General features: G+C 52.6%; 1 protein-coding gene across 5 annotated transcripts in view; it reads right to left on the reverse strand.

The window, feature by feature from the left end:
* The window catches only part of PPP1R12B (protein phosphatase 1 regulatory subunit 12B), a 165950-nt gene that overhangs the window by 67887 nt on the left and 75255 nt on the right, over positions 1-22808 (reverse strand). For 2 of the 5 annotated variants that reach the window (XM_043924105.1, XM_043924104.1), the window contains exon 13: positions 19659-19838. In XM_043924105.1, coding sequence (XP_043780040.1) covers positions 19659-19838 — 180 coding nt within the window. The other 3 variants (XM_043924109.1, XM_043924108.1, XM_043924106.1) reach the window with 3 other exon arrangements.

Below are 22808 nucleotides of genomic sequence, written 5' to 3' on the forward strand. Positions count from 1 at the left end.
CATTTTAAAGAGTACTGAAGATCCCCAAACAGCGTGTGCCTATATGGGGTATATCTATTAATATTTACCTTATTAGACATTAAAATCGAGACATTAAACATGCATTTGTGAATTTATTAGAAAATGACGGCCCTATTACATGCTAATATCAATAATTTATCTTTTATGAAAACAACTACATGTTCTAAAACAAAAACATTTACTAAGAATAGTATTACATGTTTGTAAATTTCTTTAATGTTGCCTTAATACAAGATAGCTGGATTTTCGTACACATTTCTGCATTCGATATGTGTAGTATGTTGCTTTAGCTAAAATATACAAAAATATCCGGTCCAGCAGAGATAAGCAGTTGGAAAAGCACGGAGTCTTAGAGCAGCTTTTTCAGGTAACTGTGGACAGTCCTCTCTAATCATACGGTCACACATCACTGACACAAGTGGTGATTCCTAAAGGTCAGCAGCCACATGGAACCTGAAGCCATCAGCAGAGCTCTCACGCCTGTTACACTGAAACCCAGTCGTCTGTCTTGTACCTGGGATGCAACGCCTTACCCAGGCGTGGCTCTGGGGAAATGCTGGTGCAGCCCCCCAGATGCGAACACATTTCATCACGCAATAGCAACCTTAAAAATCACATTCTTTAACACACTCTCCTTGACATCAGTCTTGGCAATACGTTCTGACACCAAACGCAAAACGAACACACGGGACTTCATCAAGCTTCCTGCTTCTGCACAGCAGAGGACACCAGCATCTGGACAAAAAGGCCAGTGAACGGGAGGAGATGCTCGCAAGTCATGGAGCTGATACAGGGCTAACAGCCAGACCGAAGAACCCACACAACTCACCAGAAAACAAACGCTCCGATTAAAAAACGGGCAAAGGATCTGAACAGACTTTTTCCCAGGAAGATGGACAACAGGCGTGTGAAAAGACGCTCACACCACTAATCACCAGGGAAATGCCAGCCACAGGCACAGTGAGGGCACCTGTCAGGACGGCTGCCAGACAAGGAGCAACCAGTGCTGGCGAGGACGTGGAGACGGTGTCCTCACACATCGCTGGGGGGTGTGAGCTGCGGCCGCCACTGTGGCAAACAGCAGAACCAGGACTACCATGTGTGACCCAGCGAGTCCACTGCTGGGTATTTATCTGAATGAAACCAAATCACCACCTCGTCTGTGCTAAATCTGTATGCACGTGCACTAGTCACAGCTGCCAAGGCAGGGAAACGACCAAGTGTCTATCAACAGACGAATGGAGGAAGAAAGCGTGGCAGGTGTGCATGTGCGTGCACACACACACAGCAGGATACTGCTTAGTCACAAGAGGAGGAAATCTTGCCATCTGCAGTAACACAGATGGGCCTTGAGGGCCCATGCTAAGTGAAATAAGTCAGACAAAGACAAATATGGTGTGATCTTATTTGCATGTGGAATCTAAAAAACGGAGCTCACAGGTACAGAGAACAGACTGGGGGTGCTGGGGGTGGGGGTGGGCAGAGTGGGCGAGGTGCTCAGAAGGCGCAAATCTCGAGTTGCAGGAGCGGTCAGTCCCGGGACGGGACACCAACGCGGGCGACTGACCAGTGTGCACGGCGCATCCGAGACGTGCTCAGAGAGCAGACCTCAAAAGTGCTCACCCCAAGGGAGAAAACAGAGCCACGTGTGGGGACAGACAGTGATTTAGATTTATTGTGGTAATCGCTCTGTGACATACTAATCAAATCATTATGCTGTACGCCAAGAAGAAAATGTTTTATTTCATCAATTATATCAATAAAAAACAGTAAAATTTTAAAAACTTCACATTTTCCAATACTATCTTTGGTCTCAGAACAGTCTTTGCACATCGGGAAGCAGTGAATACTGTCACCACAGTGGCAGGTACAAGTCTTCCAAAATTCTAATTTCTGCCTTAAATGTTATAATTTGCAACCAACACTCAAAATGAGCTCACTTTGCTTGTTTTCAAGAAATTGTTGGCCACGCACCTCCGTCTGAACGACGGGTCTGAGCATCCACTTCCCAGGAGGAAGCGGTGCTGGCTCGGGAGAGGCGGCCAGCCCCACCTCCTCTCCAGCTGCAGGTCGGCGCCCCCAGGACTCCCACCGCCCTCCGATCATGACGACGCTCTTCCCGGCCTTTCTGTTGTCTCTCTGGGCTGCATGCTGGGTGCTTCCTGCTGTCCAGTCTGTTTAGTTCACAAGCCCTCTCTTCGGCTGCTCTTCTACAAGTGATTTCTTAAATTTGTTACTTTAGTTTTCAATTCTAGAATTTACATTTTCTTAAACAGAGAGCAGTTCTCTATTGAAATTCTCTATCTTGCCTTCTATTTTCTCGAACATGTTAACCATAATTTACTATGATTACTTTGAAGTCCAGGTCTGATACCATCAACATCTGAGTCTGTTCCTAGTGTCTGTATTTTCTCTTAGTCTTTCGTACATTATTCTTGTTACTCAGCATGTATGGCGATTTTTGAATTAATGCCAGAATTTTTAATGAAAGAAAATCGTAATGGCTTGCAGCTCTGAAAAGCATTGCCAGAGGAGACCCTCTTGCCTGGCAGTCAGGCTGAGGAAGTGGTCCCCCGACTGTCACGCAGCAGCCTCACTCGGAAGGCTGTGACTACGAACCTCACGGGGCTCCCCCCTCCACAGCACTCACTCAGCAGGTCTGGAGGGCATCCGAGAAGCTCCTGACTAGTTCTCAGGTGACCTGGTGATGTGGAGACCACACTGTGAGGAACAGGGGGCTGAGGCAAACCCTCTTAACCCACCTTGAGACTGAGCTGCTCACAGCTGGGCTTCAGTCTCCGCAAAGCTGGCCTGGGCCTGGGCAGCCTGGCGGCCAGAAGGGGGGCCCTTGGCGGTCCCAGGGGAAGTCTAGGGGTCCCTGGGGCCCTGTTTCTGAACTCTGGCTTTTGTCCCCTCGGCGTGAGGAGCCTTGGAGCCAGCACCTCGGGGACAGCACAGCCCGGGGAAGGGTTCACCTCCTGCGACTCCCTCCAGGACCGGGACATGTCCAGGGCTCACTTCCTCACCATCTCTCCAATGCCTTCGAAGGCTTCTTTTCCTTTTCTTTATCCAGCTTCTCTGCTTATTCTCAGTGGGAGGGTTTGTCTGTTACAAGATATGCCACAGTCTGAACAGAGGTGCTCAGCCAGGCTGCATGTTAAGGGAGATCTTCCCACCATGTGGATTAGTAAACTGGAACTGCCATACACCCTCAGCCCACTGTGAACGCCTCCTTCCTTAGTATACGCCTCTCCTCTGGGTGCACTGGAAAAACCTGAGTCTCCAAACCTGCAAGCCATAGGCCAGCCCTGGAGTCAGTGACCACACTGAGGACTAGGCCCTCCCCGGGAAATCCGCCTGGGTGCCAGGTAGCCTCCTCACACATCACCCTCTACCTGCAAACACAGGGAGCACCCCGATGACCCCTAATTCTTAACTGTCGTCTCCTCTCTGCACCCTAGACAGAGGCCACAGTGAAGGTGCACGCTTCCAACTGGCACACCTCACCACCTGTTCCAGTGACTTATTGAACAAGAGAAACGCAGCTGGTAAAAACGGCTCTGGGGAGACATCAAGGGCCTTGCACCTTGGAGTGTTAGTGTTTGAAATCTTAGTGTTTGAAATCACACACGTTCTTCCCAGAAACAATCAGAAAACAGACCAACATGTGAAAACAAAACAAAGTGAATCCCACCACAGGAAGACAAGCCGATTTTTATTCTACTACACAGATGTTTAGATTTTTATCTATGTATGTATAGTCAGTACCTGTATACTATAGTCTATTTTTAATTGATATTATGTATATTACTTTGCAATTGTGTCAATATATGAGATTTCTGCTAAGTTGTAAGGGAAAAAAAACCTATAAAAACAAATCCCAGAAAACCCTAGTACTTGATTTTAAGAGTTTCTGAGGAGGGAAGGAACATCCTCATTCACTTCTGTCCACCCAGATGCGGGTTCCAGACCTGCAGAAGTGAGCACCTCAAGGCCTGGTCTCCCAGGGGACATGCTGCATTTTCAGTAGCACCTGAGTCCTGAAGGTTCTAACCCCAGACCGGGGAGCACACCGCAGTCCTGGAGCCGCACCTGGCCACCACATTCTGTAAACCAAGTTTTACCAACGACAGCAGCAGGGTTTAGTATTTGTGACTGAAACAAAATAGCTTGCAAAGTCCAAAACTTTCATGACCTGGCCTTCACAGAGAAGACCTGCCGCGCCTGTGCCAGGGCACACCCACAGCCAGCACAGCACGGGCGTGCACGCGCCTGCCGGGCACAGCTCTGCAGACGGGCTCAGCCCCCAGAACACTGCAGCCATGGCTCAGCAGAAGCCGTGGCTTTACATCTGCGCCTGCTCCGGCCTCCAGATAAAAACCAGGCTAACGTCTGCCATGCAGGGACGGAGGAAGGAGTTCTGATGCCAAATCATCTAATTACCATACCTGCCTACTGCCTTTCCTGGAAGGCAAGAAACATTCTGCTTTGTCTGAGGTTACACGGTCAGTAGAATTCCAATTCTTCGAATTAAGCAAAATATTTGTTACAGTGCCCCTTTACATACAACACATGCACTAATTCTGTCTTAGAAAGCTGTGAAAATCATCAGCGGACATCAAGAAAGTCATAACAGTAACAAAGGACCTAAAATACCTTCCGACAAGTTCAGTGTGGAGACAAGGACCCTAACATGGAATCAGACCGCTGGGGCTCGAACCTGGCCCCTGAGCGTCTGTGCTAGACGACCCCGGACAGGATGTCTAAGCTCTCAGCCCGAGGTGCTCACGCAGTGAGGACACTCCCGGCGGCCACTGACTCTTCACCCAGCACCAGGGCCGCTGTGAGAACCAGGGCAGGTGCCAGGGATGGCCCGGCTACTGCTTCTCCAACCCACGTCAGAAGCTCAGCAGTCATTTGGAAAACAAAGAAAGGCTCTATGATATCCATCCCACCTAGTCTATTAAGGAGTGCCCCTTAAATAGTTTTCCTGGAAATGGATAATTCATTTGGAAGAGGTCATAATGCCCTTGAAAATACTTTCCGCACAGGCTCCAGGGCTCTCTAGGTAAAATAAAGGTCCATGAAGCAGAATGAACAGCAGGGACCAAGGGGCTTTCCCGGGAGCGCATGAGGCTGTGTTCGCTAGTGGTGAGAATCGGCTCGTGCCCAGAATCCACCCGTGGAACACTGGTTTCTGGAACAGCTTTGGGGAGTCTTACATCTGAACTCTGCTCTGAGGAGAGAAGGGGACTTACGGTTAATTTCAAACCGGGAAGGAAGCACGATAAGCATCTGCCTGTAGCGCTCGCTCCATTGAAAGCACCGCAGCCATGAACGCCAAAGCCCCTTCACGTGCCAGGGCTGTCTTTATGCAGGCCACCCCACAGTCAGTTCCCGGTCAGCACAGGCATCACGGGCCCCAAAGAGGGGAGACTCCAGGACGGGGGGTGGCAAGGCTGCTCCACCTCACACGCCCAGCCTGTACCTACCAGCTGGCCTGGCCCACTCTCAAACATCCGTCCCCGACTGCAAGACAGACCAGGTCATGTGTAGAATTACCACTGCTTTTTCTCTCTTAATCAAAGAAAATTCAAGAAAGTCAACACACAAAATATTTATGGAAATAAGTCAGATCTCCAACAATAGGGAGAATGCTTAAGTAAATTACAGAACATCCACATACTATAAGACAAACTGAACTATTATATGTGCGTAAACCTAGAAAATATTAGTATCTAAACTATGTAAAGACCTTGTACCAAATTTTTTAAAAAGTGCCAAATTCCAACAGGAAAAAAACCAGCAAAGCATACAATAAGGGAATTTACAAAAGAGGAAACTCCAAAAGCCTTATAAACGTAAGAGAAAATGTTCATGTTCACTAGTAATCATGAAATACAAATAAACACAAAGGGAAACCACTTCATCTTCCTTGGATTTGTAAAAACAAGCCCACCGACATCATCAAGCGCGCCATGGCTGGTGAGAACACGCAGGAGCAGGCAGGGTAACCTCTCCAGAAGCTGCACCCCACTCCTGACAGCGGGGCCTCCTCGGGGAACACGCACCCTGGACAGAGCCCTGCACGCGTGCGAGGGGTCAGGAGCGAGTGTGCACACAGTGGCAGCAGGCCTGCGGGGTGCGGTGGAAATGCCCCGGATGGCCACCAGCAGAAGATACACCTAACCAAACTGCGCTGTAGTCACACGATGGCCTGAATGAGCACTGAAAATGGACAGACAGTCCTGCCAAGTGAAAACAGCAGGCTTCAGAACGCTGTACAGTTCAGTTCAGTTCAGTCGCTCAGTCGTGTCCGACTCTTTGCGACCCCATGAATCACAGCACGCCAGGCCTCCCTGTCCATCACAAATTCCCGGAGTTTACTCAAACTCATGTCTATTGAGTCGGTGATGCCATCCAGCCATCTCATCCTCTGTCGTCCCCTTCTCCTCCTGCCCCCAATCCCTCCCAGCATCAGGGTCTTTTCAAATGAGTCAACTCTTCGCATCAGGTGGCCAAAGTACTGGAGTTTCAGCTTCGGCATCAGTCCTTCCAATGAACACCCAGGACCGATCTCCTTTAGGATGGACTGGTTGGATCTCCTTGCTGTCCAAGGGACTCTCAAGAGTCTTCTCCAACACCACAGTTCAGAAGCATCAATTTTTCGGCGCTCAGCTTTCTTCACAGTCCAACTCTCACATCCATACATGACCACTGGAAAAACCATAGCCTTGACCAGATGGACCTTTGTTGGCAAAGTAATGTCTCTGCTTTTTAATATGCTGTCTAAATTGGTCATAACTTTTCTTCCAAGGAGCAAGTGTCTTTTAATTTCATGGCTGCAGTCACCATCTGCAGTGATTTTGGAGTCCCCCAAAATAAAGTCTGTTACTGTTTCCATTGTCTTCCCATCTATTTGCCATGAAGTGATGGGACTGGATGCCATGATCTTAGTTTTCTGAATGTTGAGTTTTAAGCCAACTTTTTCACTCTCCTCTTTCATCAAGAGGTTCTTTAGTTCTTCTTCGCTTTCTGCCATATGGGTGGTGTCATCCACATATCTGAGGTTATTTCTACTTTCTACTTAAAATATGCAGATTGCAGAAAATTTTGTAAACTTTAAGAGCTTGAAAATTTTAAAGACATTTAACTTAAAAGTAATAATACTCAAAGAACTTCTTCAAACAGTGAGATACACATGAAAGGAATGTATTTGTGTCTATACTGAAAAACACTTCATTGGATACAAAGTTAACATACAAATTAATGTTGCATTCCTATACATTAACTAAATATCAGAAAAAAAATTAACAAACAGTTCCATTTACCGTCACATCAAAAAGAATAAAATACCCAGGAATAAACCTACCTATGGAGGCAGAAGACCTGCACTCAGAAAATTGCAATATGCTGATGAAAGAACCTGAGGATGACACAGATAGACAGACACACCATGCTCCTGGACTGGAAGAAATTAACATTATCAAAATGACTATACTCCCAATCGCAGTCTACAGATTCAGTGCAATCCCTATGAAATTACCAAGGACATTTTCCACAAATTAGAAGAAAATCTTTTCAAACTTGTATGGACACACAGAAGAGGACACGCAGCCGGAGCCAGCCTGAGAAGAACGGAGGTGGAGACGTCGCAGCCAACCTCAGACGGCACACGGCAACACAACAGGCAGTCCTCACAGCGCGCACTGGCGCCAGACAGACAGACAGACCGCGGGGAAAGGACAGACAGCCCCTCACAAACGCAGGGTCGGTTCATCTATGACAGAGGAGGCAGGCATACACAACAGAGGAAAGAGAGTCTCTTCAACGGGTGGTGCTAGGCAAACTGGAGAGCCACGAGTAAAAAAAATGAGATTAGAATACTCTCTAACACCATATACAAAAATAAACTCAAAATAAATTAAAGATTTAAATGTAAGACCAGATACTATAAAACTCCTAGAGGAAAATACAGGTAGAACACTTCTGGCCATAAATCACAACGATAGTTTTTTTAATCTGTCTCCTAGAGTAATGCTTCCCTGAGAGCTCGGTAGGTAAAGAATCCGCCTGCGATGCAGGAGACCCCAACTTGATTCCTGGGTCATGAAGGTGAGTTGGAGAAGGGATAGGCTTCCCGCTCCAGTATTCTTGGGCTTCCCTTGTGGCTCAGCTGGTAAAGAATCCGCCTGCAATGCGGGAGACCTGGGTTGGGAAGATCCCCTGGAGAAGGGAATGGCTACCCACTCTAGTATTCTGGAAGACACGATGGTTTTCATCTGATTGTTCCAAGTAGACTCACGCCCCAGGGTGGGGCGCTCCTCCAACTTTGCAGCTTGCTCAAACTTTTAGGGATTTCTGGATGCTCCTGAGGCTCAGGCTGAGAGGGAAGTACTAGACCCAAACCAGTTACCTTCAGAGAAAAGTAAATGTAACACCTATCGACTACCTCCCTGAACAACCAGCCTGCATCTCAGATGACGGCAGCTCCTTGAAGACTCAGGGGCACTGTTCAAATGTCAGCTTTCCTGACATGTAATTTACATAAGGTAAACGTGTCCTGAAGAGCATACAGCACCTGGGCAGGCAGCTCGGCCCAGGGACACGAGAGCCCTGCCGTCCCCAGCGCGCTTGGGGTGCCCCTTCTCCGCGAGCTTCTTCAGGGAGGAACCGAGCCCCCCCCGCCAGGGCCCCCGAGCTGTTCCTACGCTTTGTTACAGGTCAGCAAAAGCACACAGGAATCGTGAGTCACATTCTATTTCCCCCATTTTAAGGTTAGAAGACTAGGGCTTCTTCAGAGGAAACAAAATAAAACTTAGGCTACTCTACTACCCAGGGTGAACGAAGAGCCTGAGGAAAACTGTCTGAAGAAAAACCAGAAACGACGACTCGTCCAGGTAACCGCCGTCAGCCAACCGCAGCTCTTTGGTTCTTGTTAAAATAGAAGCAGGTGTACCCCAGGCTCTGGAGCACCCCAAGGGCACCCTGTGCCCGCCTAAGACGCCGCCGCAGGTGGCTTCCAGGAGCTCTGCTTCCCCTTCGGTTTCAGACAGGACAGAGAGTTTTCAGTCGACTTTATTCTCAGGAGTGGTTTCTCCCAGAACAGATGTTCATTTCCTTCAAACTCAGAACATGCAGAGCACTGAGGCCTTGCACCCACACTGCCAGCCCATGGAGCCCAGGGCCCAGTGGAGACTGCCAGCTCGCTGCCCTTGCGGGGATCAGAGCTGGGGGCGGTGGCATCCCAAAGGCCTGGCTCTGAGTGCTGGCTTTGCCATTTACCGGCTCTGTGGCTGTGGGCAGGACTACAATCCGCCTTAACTTTCTTATATGCACTAAAAAACACACCATCCATCTCACAAGGTTATGAAGGCTGAATGCATCTGGGGTTCTGGCGTACAGTAAGTGTTCACAAACATTAGTCCCCTCACCTGTCTAGGCCTTTCACGTCTGAAGCCAGCTTGCGCCCCCTCAGTTCAGGACCTTCTCTAACCACCCACCCTACACAACTCGCCTTCTTCTCTGAGCGCCTAATACACCTCCCACCCCGACAGTCTGCTCCCTCACGGCTTCCGAGGCGGGCACCTGGCGTCTCTGGTCTCGGGGCAGGAAGCAGGCAGGGCTCTCGCTTTAGACCCGCAGCTCCTTGGCACAGCAGTGAGCGTGTGGCCGGCAAGACAGCCGCCTCTGGACTCCACGCGGACCGGAGCTAAGTCAAGAGGCAACCTTGAGGTGCAGGGCCCGGGAGCCCTCCCCTCTGCCTGCCGCTCTCACGAGGAGGAACGCCCAGCTGCCCAGACACCCTGGGAAGGGACGGGCCGGAACACAGAGCAGGGGCTCAGGAGGCCGCCGTCTGGGACGCGGCCACCAGCGTGCCTCTGCCGCCCCCCTCTGGACACGGGGGTCACTGCGCAGCGGCGCACTGGTGCCCCCATCTGTGTGCTGAGCAGAGAGCGCGGCAGGACCAGCCCCCGGGAGCTCCCGAGGCAGTGGCGGCAGCTGGACCAGCCTGAGCACCGGGCCACACGGGGGGAGGACGCAGACCTCGGCCGGGCCTGGGGGAACAGAGCCAGCAGCAGGGCTGACGCCAGGAGCTCTCACAGGACAAACAGGACTTGCTTCAGCAGAGAAGGGGACGGCAGCCATCCCAGAACCAAGGGTCGGCGTGGACGTCAGACACGCTCGGGGACATCTGGGCTTGCTACCTGGAACGTATAGTGGGGCGACCGCCAGAGACATGTGGGGCAGGGGGACGGGAGGAGCAGGGAGGGAAGAGTCCTGCTCTGGGAGGCCGAGCCAGAAGGTCCCACGAGCAGCGACTCCACGGGCCGAACCGACGACCCAGCAGCAGAGTCTCCTGCACAGCCTGACCCAGCACCTTCTGAACTCTGTCTGGAATCTGGTCCTCTGCGCACCCAAGACCATGAGGCGGCGACCCACACACACGGGAGAACGTTCACCGCCGTTAAGGTTCAACCTGACTGTCCAGTGTGCAGCAGGCGAAGAGCTTCTACCCGGAGCACAACGCATCAGTCTCTTCACTTTACGATTTCCTGTTCAAAGGCCAACTCAAGTGGCGCCCTATACCTTCACACACCCACACGAGCTTCTCTAACTCAGCTAAGTATCTGACATATTTCATTTACTTACAATATATACTATGTAATGCTTAAGATCAGAGAAGGCAATGGCAGCCCACTCCAGTACTCTTGCCTGGAGAATCCCAGGGACGGGGGAGCCTGGTGGGCTGCCGTCTATGGGGTTGCACAGAGTCGGACACGACTGAAGCGACTCAGCAGCAGCAGCAGTGCTTAAGATAAATCAACGTAACAACATAACCACCACTTGGCACTACTATCCAACCTGAGTGTAACGTCACTGATACTTATCTCAGAAGGACAGGCACCTTGCCATTTCCCCAAACTCCTATCTGCCCTCTGCCACCCTGACCTCCATGACCAGACCCTGAGTCAGCGCACATGTTTACATTCACTGGGGACGGGAAGAAATACCAGCAAAGCTCCACACTGGTTCTGACCCACACTGCATCCTGTCCTCACCACTTCCAGCCCCAACCACGGCACCCGAGCAGCATGCACACCCGCCCACCTCCAGAAGAACCGGAGGGGAGGGCAGACAGCGGAAAGGGCTCCAGCTGTCAGGGTCTCCGGCAGACTCACCCGCCACTCCCACCCTCAGGCCCCGCATTCGCGGGGCCCAGGGTGGCACGCCAGCCGGCCGCAAACCCAGAGCAGCAAGATCCACTTCCCGTGCCTCCCACCGCCGTAAATCCAGGGACTCTGCTGCCAGGGCAAGTCATGGAGGGGAGAGGTCGGGCACCCAGACACACCGCCACACACCTGGGCCCAGCAGCGGCGTTCCCAGAGCCTGCTTTTCCACAGACAGGTGGCCGCCCCTCTGCGGCCCTCCCCTAGTAAACACTAGGGCTTGTTTCGTGAGGTTGTTGCAAGCGACCATTCTTCTAACAGGCGAAAATCACCTGGTATGGTGGGGGCGGCTCGAGTGAGGGCCCAGCATTTTGGTCCCTCCCACCGGGCACCGGCACTCACAGCTCTGAAAAAAGAACCACCTTATCAGGAGGAGATTAGCTGTAAACTCAGGGCTGATAATGGCTTGGTGCTGAGGGTGCCCGTGACCGGCCCTGGCGCTGAGGGGCTGGGAGCAGGGGCAGCGGCCCGGGCCCCCTTCGGGACGTGCACGTCCTGCAGGGAGGGGGCGCTCTGGGAGTCCCGCTCCTCAACTGCTAAGTGGTGTGCTGGGCGACCCCGTGACAAGCGCCGCTGTCTCTGGACCTGATGAGTGCACATCTCAGGGGCCGCGTTCAGCCAGAGAAAGCAGCCTTTCCACTGCAGGCCCCGCGGTCTCACTGCAGCAGCCCTCGGCAGGCACTGCCCGGGCCTGTCTTTCCGGAGCTGCTGAAGAGGGCTGGACACTACTGTGCTGTTTAGACAGCTTCCCAGAGCCAGCATGCGTCACATCTCCGCTTAGGTGCACCATTCAACGGCTCTCAGTATATTAAGTTACGCAATTATCACCATAATCAATTTTAAAACATTGTGATCACCCCCAAAAGAAACCCTACACACGTTAGCAGTTACTTCCCACTTGGTGCTCTTAAACCCAGAGCAGCCGCGTCTCCCCCGGCTGATCGGATCTAGGCTGGCGTCGACAGCAGGACCCTTCTCCGAGGGGGACAGGCGGGGCCATCGCGCCTGCTCCCCATCAGCTGTAAACATCCCTCCCCAGTCACCGAGAGGCGTCTACAGACCCGGACACCGCGTGCCCGCGCGGCGTGGGGCACGTGGCCTGCAGAGGTGCCCGAGCGCCCAGGACCACACTCGGGCAGGGGCAGGGACCACGGCGGCAACAACGGGGAGGCTGACGTCGGGGCTCGGGACACACGAAAGACGCCCCAGAACCAGCGACATGCGACGCTGCACGGCAAGGCGTGTGCTCGGGGACCCAACGGCGCAAACGCCTTCCTGACACGGCCAGAAACAAGTCAAGCAAGGATGGTCTTAACCTCTGATAAGTCAGCGTGGTAACTCACCACACAACCCAGAAACCCGCAGTGCGGCCAGAGACGGGAACAGACCGACCGCTCCCAGCCTCTCAGGCAAAGGAAACTCATTTCAGAACAAAGCTCGGAGGCTGGGGGAGCTGGGAACCCCTTTCCAGAGGACCTCCTCGAGCTGAACACTGCCTTGTCCTCAGCATGGAGACTGGGAGATGAGTCAAAAAAACCATGAGCTTTAAAAAACCATGACTCAGAGTTTAATTACTTGGTTTAAATTTCTCACATTCCAAAGACAACGCCAAATTAATCTGCTGACAGCTTCACTCAGCAGAGTAACTGCCCAGCTTACTAAGACCCCGAGGAATTCAGGAATTCACCCATGTGGCGTACATGACTCGGCTGTAAACACACCACGCAAAGCAAGTGTGTGTGGGAGCTGCTTGGGAAAGACAAATAACTTCAGCTCGTGTAGACAGAAACCATTTTGGTCATTTCTATTAGAAAAGCAAAGGGAGCCAAGAAAAAAAAAAAAAAACACGTAAAATTCAGGGCTGGGGATCACGGGAGGGGGGAAGCTGGAGGAGATGCCGACCAAGAGGACCAATGGCGGGCACCCTAATATTAGCGCAGGGGTGTTTACAGGGTTGCTAAGGAAAACCCGAGGCCGCAGGACGTGCCACAGCTGCTCTGACCACATGCCCGCCCCACTGCGCCTCCGGTCCAGCTGACCCTACACAGTCGCACGGCCCCGGGGACCTTCAGGCCTAGCAGCAGCCCCGGAACGGGGTGCAGGGTCTGGAGGGCCGTGAGGTGGAGACCGACTGGCCCCGGGACAGAAACTTTTTTTTAGTCCAAAATAAGAAATGGTTAGTAATTTCAATGGGGAGGAAAAACAGGCTTGGGATACAGCCCCCACTGCCCGACCTGATGCTCCTGGGCGTCGGCATCTCCACCTGCAACCTGGCGCCATAACCCACCTTCTTTCCATCGGGTAAGAGGGACGCGCGAGGCACAGGGGTTCTTTTCAGGGAAAAAAAAAAAAGAAAGAAAAGAAACTCTGTAAACCCAAGACTGTGCCCTTCTCAAAGGTAATAAACTTGCAGAGGCCCCACCCTGAGCCTATGCAGCAAATTATAAGAGCCACTTAACTATCACGCCTGCTCCTCAAGGACTGTGCCCTCTTCACAGACACACACCCTCACAGACACCTGGCCACAGGCTCACCGGCCCTCCACCGCCATTACACCAATAACATTCCATCACTCTACAACTCTGGAAAATACAGCGAAAAATAAGCTATCCATCATCCCTGAGACGAGCCTGGGGCTAACCTTTCCCGTGTCAATAACAACCGGAGTCGCAGTGCGTCCCCTGGGCCAGCCCTGCATTGAAGCGCCCGTGGCCCTGTCTGCAGCTCTGCAGGCTGAGCGCAGGGCCCCGCGGGGACGGCTGCACCGGCACCCACGGAGCCACGGAGGCAGCTCAGAACGGGACAGGCAGTGTGCCCGGGCACGCGACCCAGCCCAGTTCACAGGCTGCAGCGACTCTGCTTCCCGAGACAACGTTCCCCTGGGTCAGGACCTGCTGCAACCGGTCTGAAGGCGCATTTACCCGACACCGTCTGTCTCCAACGGGACCTGTAAACACAGGCTCCAGGCCTCCACGTCCCAGCAGGAGCCAGAAAACCGCCGCGAGGACCCGACCTCAGAGAAAGCCGCGCGTCAGGATGAGAACAAGCACCCAGCATGTTTTCTCAGAAGGAAAATTCAGTTGTTTGCAAAACATGTGATTTATTTCTTTCAGCCTGTGTTTGTCTGAAGGAGAAACTGAATGGCTTTAATTCTGTAAAGGCTTAAGTGGCATGTTTTATTTGATCAAGTCGTTTCCCAGCTGAACATACTCCAGCCCACGGCCCTGAGAGCAGCAGCTCAGGTTTCTCAGCACAGACACAGGACACCACCAGCTCCTGCCCACCTCTGGGGCACCAGCTTCCCAATCATTCCCAGCGAAAGACCACTGGGGTTCCCGTGAAAAACACAAGGATTCGGCGGACACGGAACATGGGGAAGGCTGCAGATGCTCACCCTCCCTGCCCTGAGGCTGGAGAGGAAGCCTGTTCACCCTGTCTGACCAGAGCTGGACCAGGTCACTTAGCCACAGAACACTACTTCTTCTTCATCTAGACCTGCTTCACAGAAGACACGTGGGGGACGCTGCACGGCCTCTCCTCCCCCAGCGTCAGGCTCAGCGAGCCTGTTCCTTGAGCGTCTGGTGTTCCCTCTAAATCACCACCCACCCCCAACTGAGCCTTCAAAACCGAAGCCCGGCCCCGTCTTGGGCAGCTCCCCTGTGCCTCCGATCTGCACTGTGCGGCTGGCCTGTCCACACGCCTAACCTCAGACCCGCGGCTCCCGGGTGGCCTGCTGGCCTCCCAGGGACACAGGGGCCAGCCCTCCTGGGACTGCACCTCCTGACACCTCTCCCGGGCGCACGGCAGCCTCTCCGCGAGGCTGCAGCACGCTCACACAGCACCATCGGACACATGAGCATGCAGCAGACCCTCCTGTCTCAAGAAGCCCCCGACCCCTCACCAGACTGCTCTGCCTATAGACCTGCCTTTAGTACAACTGGTCACTGCCAGTTACTCTGTGAATAAAATTCATACTTTATGGCAACACAAGAATGACTCAGACATGAAACAACTGTCTCTGCCCTCTGGCCCCCCTCCCCCTACTGTGCGGTGTGTCTGCCTTTCACACAGACCTCTGTCGGCAGAAACGCCTGCTCAACTACACGCAGCAGCAGCCCTAGCCGCGACGAGACGGCCCCTCAGAGCGAGCCTTCCTTCTGGACGGGGCCGTGAGGATGAGCAGACCCGGGTCGTGTCAACCGTCAGCACGACATGGTGTGTGGGCACGCGGCCTGGTGCCCCAAACCTCGCTGAGCTGCTGTGCCAGGACCTCCGATGGGAAGAACCACCCTCGGAGCTTCCCAAGATGGTCTTCCGGGTCACACTCCTCCAGTCTGGCTCCAATAAGATCCTGCGGGCTGACTGTGTTGATGTGATCGGTCGAAGCACAGTTGCGTTTTCTGCCGGAGCTTGCAGACCCGGACCCCGCGCGGCACGCGCGCCCTTGCCGGACTCGCCTGCCACAGTGCTCACAGCGTTCCCTGCGAGGGCGTCTCTGGAGGGGACCGCGGCACAGACACGCCTCAGACCCCAGGCTGGACGCGCCCTCCTTTCCAAGGTAGCTGCAAACATGCTTGTGCCATGCTGGCCCCCAGGCTTCCAGAGTACACACCTGGTTTCTATGTTAGACTCTTGGCTTGGGATTTCCAAACTGCATGCGTAGTAAAAATAGCCCAAAGGAGATTTTTCTGATGATAAAGACTACTGTAAGCACAGGGAACTACATTCAGTATCTTGTAATATCCCATAAAGGAGAAGAATCTGAAGAAGAAAATAACATAAACATACGTATTCTTCAAAATCCTGAGAAAAAAACTTAAAAACATTTTTCCATCCCTGCCCAGACCCTTGCCCCTTTTCTGGAGCAGGGGCCGGGACCCGGGCAGCCCAGATGGGCTCCTGCTGAAAGGCCTAAGCCCACTCAGGGCCACAGCCCAGCACCCTGCATCCATACTGGGCGCAAAATCCAGGACTCCAGACCCCAGGCTGCCCCGGGTCACGCAGACCATTCTGGCTTTTGGGGCCTCCTCACATCTGCCCCCTGGGAGCTTCCTTTCCTTTTCCCCGCTCAGGTGCACTCTGCTATGCTGACCAGGGGAGCAGGGTTCTTGTGGGCCCACCTGCTGCACTGCTGGAGCTGCCCCAAAGGGGCTCCTCGTCCCCTCCCCCCAGGGCCACAGCCCCCCCGCCCCCGCCAGCTCCCACGCCTGCAGAGGGCCCCGACAGGTCACCTCACCCCCGCCCCATCATCCCTCCCTGTCCACTCCACATGCATCACTGCAACCAGAGCTCAAAAGGCAGAGTTTTAAAAAATATGTCAGACCAAGTTATTACTATTTTTTCTTTTGGCTAAAATCTTCTATGGACAGATGACCAAGAAATTCTACACTAAGGTATACACCCAAGAGAAATGAAAACATATATGCAGACATATATGAAGAGAAATGAAAACATATATGCACACAGAAACTTGTACCTGAATGCTTCTAACAGCCAAGAGGCAGGAGCAATCCAGATGTCCAGCAACTTACAAATGTCAAACACAATGCAGGAGAGCCATGCAATGGGACAGTGTTCACCCACAGGAAGAAGACAGTCCTGACACACGCCGCAGCACGGGGGAGCCTTGGAGACACCAGGCTGGGGAAAGCAGCCAGTCACAGCAGACCACGCGCAGACTGCACTTCAGGGTGACACTTCCAGATAGGGAACCCCAGAGAGACCGCAGGACGGGGAGTGTGGAGACCCGGGGCTGAGAACCAGGGGCCGGCTCCTCTCAAGGAGATGAAAGGCCCTGGCGTGGACGGGTGACTCGCACCTCTGTAAAGCGTCCCGGACACTCTTCCCGAGGCCGATGACGGCTCTGAGCGTAAGCTCGCACTCCTCGCCAGCTGTGGCGGCCGCCCCTTGCAGCCCCTGCCTGCCCTGGGGCCTCAGCCCGGACCACCCGGGCCCTCACCCTCCGCACATCAGGCTCCTCCAGGGTCTCTGGAGCACGGGGCGCCTCGCACACGGCCCCTCTGCAGGGCCTGCACGCGCTGCCTGGAGTGTGCACCCCCTCCCCGCAGCTCTCAACAGGGCGGGCCTCGCACTCCTGGCCTGACTTTCTCTGACCCTCAGACGTCCTCTGTAAGGCCTGTCGTCACAACTCAGAGTATGTGTAAGACACCTTGACTTAATTCTCTTATACTCGCTGCTCCTTGGTGAAATGCACCCGCATTCCACACGGCATGTGGTACATAGCTGTTACTCGGTAAATATTTGTGGATTGCATTAAACTTCTGAAACAAGCTCACAGTCTGTAGCAGGTTACTGCTCAGAGGTTATAAACCCCCGGCAGACAGTCACCGTGCCCCTGCTCTCCCTGCGGCCCCCGAGTGCTAGCGGGTCAGCCTGCATCGCCTGGTTGAGCCGTCCTTCAGGGCCCGTGGTCCCAACGGTGGATTTAGCCCATTTCACTTGTCTCCACTCAGGAGCAGTTTTCAAAGGGAGTTTCTTTTCAGCAAATGAAAGATTACTTTTGCATTTACTTTCTGGATGCAAGCAACAGTATCTAAATTACATCTGAACTATGAAATACATAAACATTAAATACTGAAGATTTATTAAAAATTTCCTGGCTGGAAGCCCATTATAAGATGACAACTGTTCGCTCTGCAATCTGTTAGCCCAGAAAATGGAATCTCTTCAAGTTTTATGTAAATAAATGAAAAAAGGAAGGAAAGGAAGAAGAAAAGCACTTTTTCAACTTACCTTCCTTCCATTTCATCTCAAAAGACATGTCTTTGAGCTGTCTTTACAATAGACAAGTATTTAAAACGTTTAACTCACTGTATCTTGTAGATGAAAAGATGCTCTGACATGCTACACATATACACACATTCACAAATACAACGCTCCTTCTTTTGGATATTCAAAATAAAATGAAGTCAAACTGGAATCTAAATTTTGGTAAGATTTCACTTCTTTTTGTAGTCTTAGAAAAAGGGATAATTATGGCTCCAGTCTTCAATTCCCAAATGGAATGCATTCTATTTTTCACCACATCTTCAAATGGGAGAAAATGGCCTGTCCTTTTCAGTCATATCTTCCAAGGTCTCTCAGGCCCGATGTTTAGTTCAGTTCACTTGCTCAGTCATGTCTGACTCTTTGCGACTCCATGGACTGCAGCACACCAGGCCTCCCTGTCCATCACCAACTCCCGGAGCTTACTCAAACCCAGGTCCATCGAGTCGGTGATGCCATCCAACCATCTCATCCTCTGTCGTCCCCTTCTCCTCCCACCTTCAATCTTTCCCAGCATCAGGGTCTTTTCCAAGAGTTAGTTCTTCATATCAGGTGGCCAAACTATTGGAGTTTCAGCTTCGGCATCAGTCCCTCCAATGAACACCCAGGACTGATCTCCTTTAGGATGGACTGGTTGGATCTCCTTGCTGTCCAAGGGACTCTCAAGAGTCTTCTCCAACACCACAGTTCAAAACCATCAATTCTTCGGTGCTCAGCTTTCTTCACAGTCCAACTCTCACATCCATACATGACCACTGGAAAAACCATAGCCTTGACCAGACAGGCCTTTGTTGGCAAAGTAATGTCTCTGCTTTTTAATATGCTCTCTAGGTTTGTCATTAACTTTTCTTCCAAGGAGTAAGCATCTTTTAATTTCAAGGCTTCAGTGACCGTCTGCAGTGATTTTGGAGCCCAGAAAAATAAAGTCTGCCACTGTTTTCACTGTTTTCCCATCTACTTGCCATGAGGTGATGGGACCAGATGCCATGGTCTTTCTCAGCCAGCTCTTTCACCCCCCTCTTTCCCCTCCATCAGGGGCTCTCTAGCTCTTCTTCGCTTTTTCCGCCCTAAGCGTGGAGTCAGTTCTCTCAGCTCCTCTCTGAGGTCGGCTCTTGGCTGCTCCCTCCACCCCTCCAGTGAGTCCACAGAACCGCCAGCCACTGACCCCCACCCGTTCGTCATGCACTGCCCACTGCCTTTACTGACATTCTTCTCAAATTAATCCCCACTGTGCATCGAGCTCTGCTTCTCAGAGCCTTTTATCACACCCCCGCTCTCCGCTGCCAGAGGTCGGCACGGACCACCCAGTGCAGAGGCAAGACCCGCCGCCAGGCTCAGGTGCTCCAGCACCAAGGGGAAACAGGGCCCGCGAGGGGCCTCCTTCTCATAAGACGAAGCGAAAGAAGAAACGCCTCTATCCATGACAGAAGAAGTACATGTGTTAAATAATCAGAAATAATTAAAATCTCCACCGAAAGTCTCCGAGAGGCAAAGTACAAACCCAAGCCATTAACAGAAAGCTCCGTTTCCAAGAAGTCTCTGAGCTGGGGACTCACTCAGGCCACCCACCCCGCACCTCCTACCTCAGAGTGGAGCCCACAGGGAGCGGGGGTCACACACCTCCTCTTCTCCCTGGCGTCCACAGAGGGCTCGGGGCCAGGGGCGCAGAGCAGAGCGGCGGCTGGAACCCCATTGGCAGTGCTGGGCGGGGCGCGGTTTGTGATCACACAGAGTGGGCTGCTGCAGGTGACGCCGTCGGCTCTCTCCGCCGTGGAGTCAGCCTGGGACCTGTAAGGGGTCCTAAAATCAAGAAGGACAGAGCAGAAAGGGAACGGTCAGCACATACACACACACAGAGACAACACTGCCCTGGGACCTGTGAGGGGTCCTGAAGTCAGGAAGGACAGCAGAAAGGGAACAGTCAGCGCGCGCACACACACAGACTGCCTTGGGACCTGTGAGGGGTCCTGAAGTCAGGAAGGACACAGCAGAAAGGGAACAGTCAGCGTGCACATGCGTGCACACACACACCCAGCACTGCCCTGGGACCTGTGAGGGGTCCTGAAGTCAGGAAGGACAGCAGAAAGGGAATAGTCAGCACGCACACGCACACAGACCGCCCTGGGACCTGTGAGGGGTCCTGAAGTCAGGAAAGACAGCAGAAAGGGAACAGTCAGTGTGCACACGCACACACACACACACCCACCCACCCACACACACACACACCCAGCACCGCCCTGGCAGAGGCAGAGCCTTGAGGTGGGCTCGCCCAGAGAATTTTCTTGCTCAGAATTTGTCTGTGGTTGGTCTGTTTTCTTAATTATGAGCTCTTAAATCTTACAACAATGATTACACTTTCAATCTGACATCTTCTGCCTAAGGAGTTATGTTTCAGGAAAAAGGAAAAAAATTTTTTATTTGAGATACAAAAAGATTTCATTTACTTCGCTACGACACAAGTAGTAACACACACGGGCGCTCTGAACGCCTCCTGCTCTCCACACTCACACACACCACGGGACACTGAGGTCACTCACACGCCCTCAGCCCCAGGCAGGCAGCCCCGAGGGGCCACAGCCGACACCAGACCCGACGACCGTCTTCCCAGATCGCCCAGACCCGCTCGGGAGCACCCTGCAACCTCACCTAGCAGAGCGACCGCTCTCTCTCCATGGAGCCAGTGCCTGACTGTCCACACTCACAACTGCAGACAGGAGAAACCGGACAGAAACTAGGAGGATCCTACGTGCAACCCTGAGACAGACTTCCCCTGGCAAGCTGTGCAATTACACTCATTTACATGAAAACAAGATCTTTGTTTCTTAACAAAGACTGAGAGCAGCCATTGGCTCTGCACCCAAAAAGCCATCATTTGTGATGTCACAGCTTGTTGCTGGGGTAACAGAGACCCAAAATTGATACTCACAGAGATGGGGAAGCAATGGAAGTAATAAATGCTAAAAATCTGCTTTTTTCATCTACTCACAACTACCACAAATGCTTATAAGTAGCTCATTTTCAAATAATCACATTATAATAAGCTTGAAAGAATGATCAGATCATAAAACTATCAATACGGTACCTAGATGCAAGGATAAAAATAGAACAGTTCTGAACTGGTATCTAAAAAACACAAGCAACTTCTCCAGAATAGCAGCTCAGGAAAAATGTGAGATTTCACATTCTTTTTTTTTTTTAAATGAAGGCAAATAATTCCTCAGACTTACAAGATGTGTAAGTCTCTAGAAAGCACTAATAAAATTAACCAGAAAAAAAAGGTATAAAAAATTTACAATCATCAACAACCTTACATGAAGTTCTTCTTAGTTAATCACACGCTTTGGTCGCTGCAATTTCTCACGCTGGAGAAATGCCAAGGCTGTCGTTAAATCACAGAATATGAGTTTTACTATTCTGAAGTGCATAATTTTACAGGCTGTTGGGAAAAGCTCTGGGGCGGGAACTAGAGGCTTTGGAACCACCTGGGGCCAACCTTAACCTCTCTGATCTCTCGCCCTCTAAGACAGGGATGGTGATGCCTGGAAGTGCAAGGTCTTATGAGATTAAATAAAACATAGCCTGTGGAACACTTAGTATAGTGCCCAGAATAAAAGATAAATTCAGCGGAAACAAAAGAAGTGAAAAGAGAAGAGCCCCAGCACGCACAGATCTAGGCTCCAACCCACCTCTCTTCCTTCCGGCCTGAGACCGCAGCCAGATCGCTGCGCTCTTGGTCTCAGATTCCTCATCTATTAAAGTATGGCCGCTGCTCACACACTGGAGGGCTCCTAAGGACCCAACAGGACACACCCACATTCACGCTCCTCACTCCAGGTCCCTACAGCTCAGGGCAGCCGTGTGCCGTTTAAGGATCCACACGCCTCAAAGTCTCCCTGGCTGCTGGAGGGAGCCCGCGAGTGCTCCGGGGGAAATTCTCGGTCAGAGGCGTTCCCTCTTGGCAAACCACCCCCTCTCCTCCTCCTCCCTCCAACGGCCTAGAATGCAGCCGTGATGGCGAGAACTCTAGCAGCTACTCTGAACCATGAGGCAACCCCTGGAAATGGAAGCCACGATCTAACCACTGTGACTCAAGCCGTGTGCCAGCTCTATCTCGTGACCATCCCAACTGAGAGGAAAAATGAAGATTCATCATACCTGAATCACTATTACCAGATGTACTGTACATGTGAGTGAACCAAGTCCTGACAGAACTCTGTTCAGCACGAGCCCCGTGCCTGGCCCAGGCTAGGGCTCAACATAGAGGCAGCTGCTACGCCTCCTCCGCAGGCCACGCTCTGAGCTCGCCAGGAGCCGCTCTGCTTCAGCATCGCCACGTGTGGGGACAACAAGCCTGTCCCCACAGGGCTAGGGCCCTGTGCAAATGCGCTGTCACGGGGCCTGGCGAGTGTGCGCACGGTCACGCGAGGGCTGCGAGCGGCGCCCAGCACTGCGTTGGGAGGAGAGCGTCAGGTGGCCCCAGCACGGGCCCGGGCAGCACTGCCCTCGCTGAGGCTTCGTCTCCTGTGCCAGCTGCAGGGACAGAAGCAGAGCAGGGCCCTGGCCGCACCCGGGGAAGGGCTCTGACCAGTCACACCAGCTACGGCCGCAGGGGAAGCTCCGTGCTGCGTCACACGCGGAAGGGCCGGGCGCCAGGAAGACATGACCAGCGCCACGGCCCCGCCCGCAGCCCGAGCGCGTCCGGAGCAGGACCGAGCCTCAGCCCACCGGGGTCTGAACGCCATCCTCCAGAAAGACACACAGAAGAGTCCT

Source organism: Cervus elaphus, chromosome 14 (genome assembly GCF_910594005.1).
Source record: "Cervus elaphus chromosome 14, mCerEla1.1, whole genome shotgun sequence".
NCBI classification, from domain to species: Eukaryota; Metazoa; Chordata; class Mammalia; order Artiodactyla; family Cervidae; genus Cervus; species Cervus elaphus.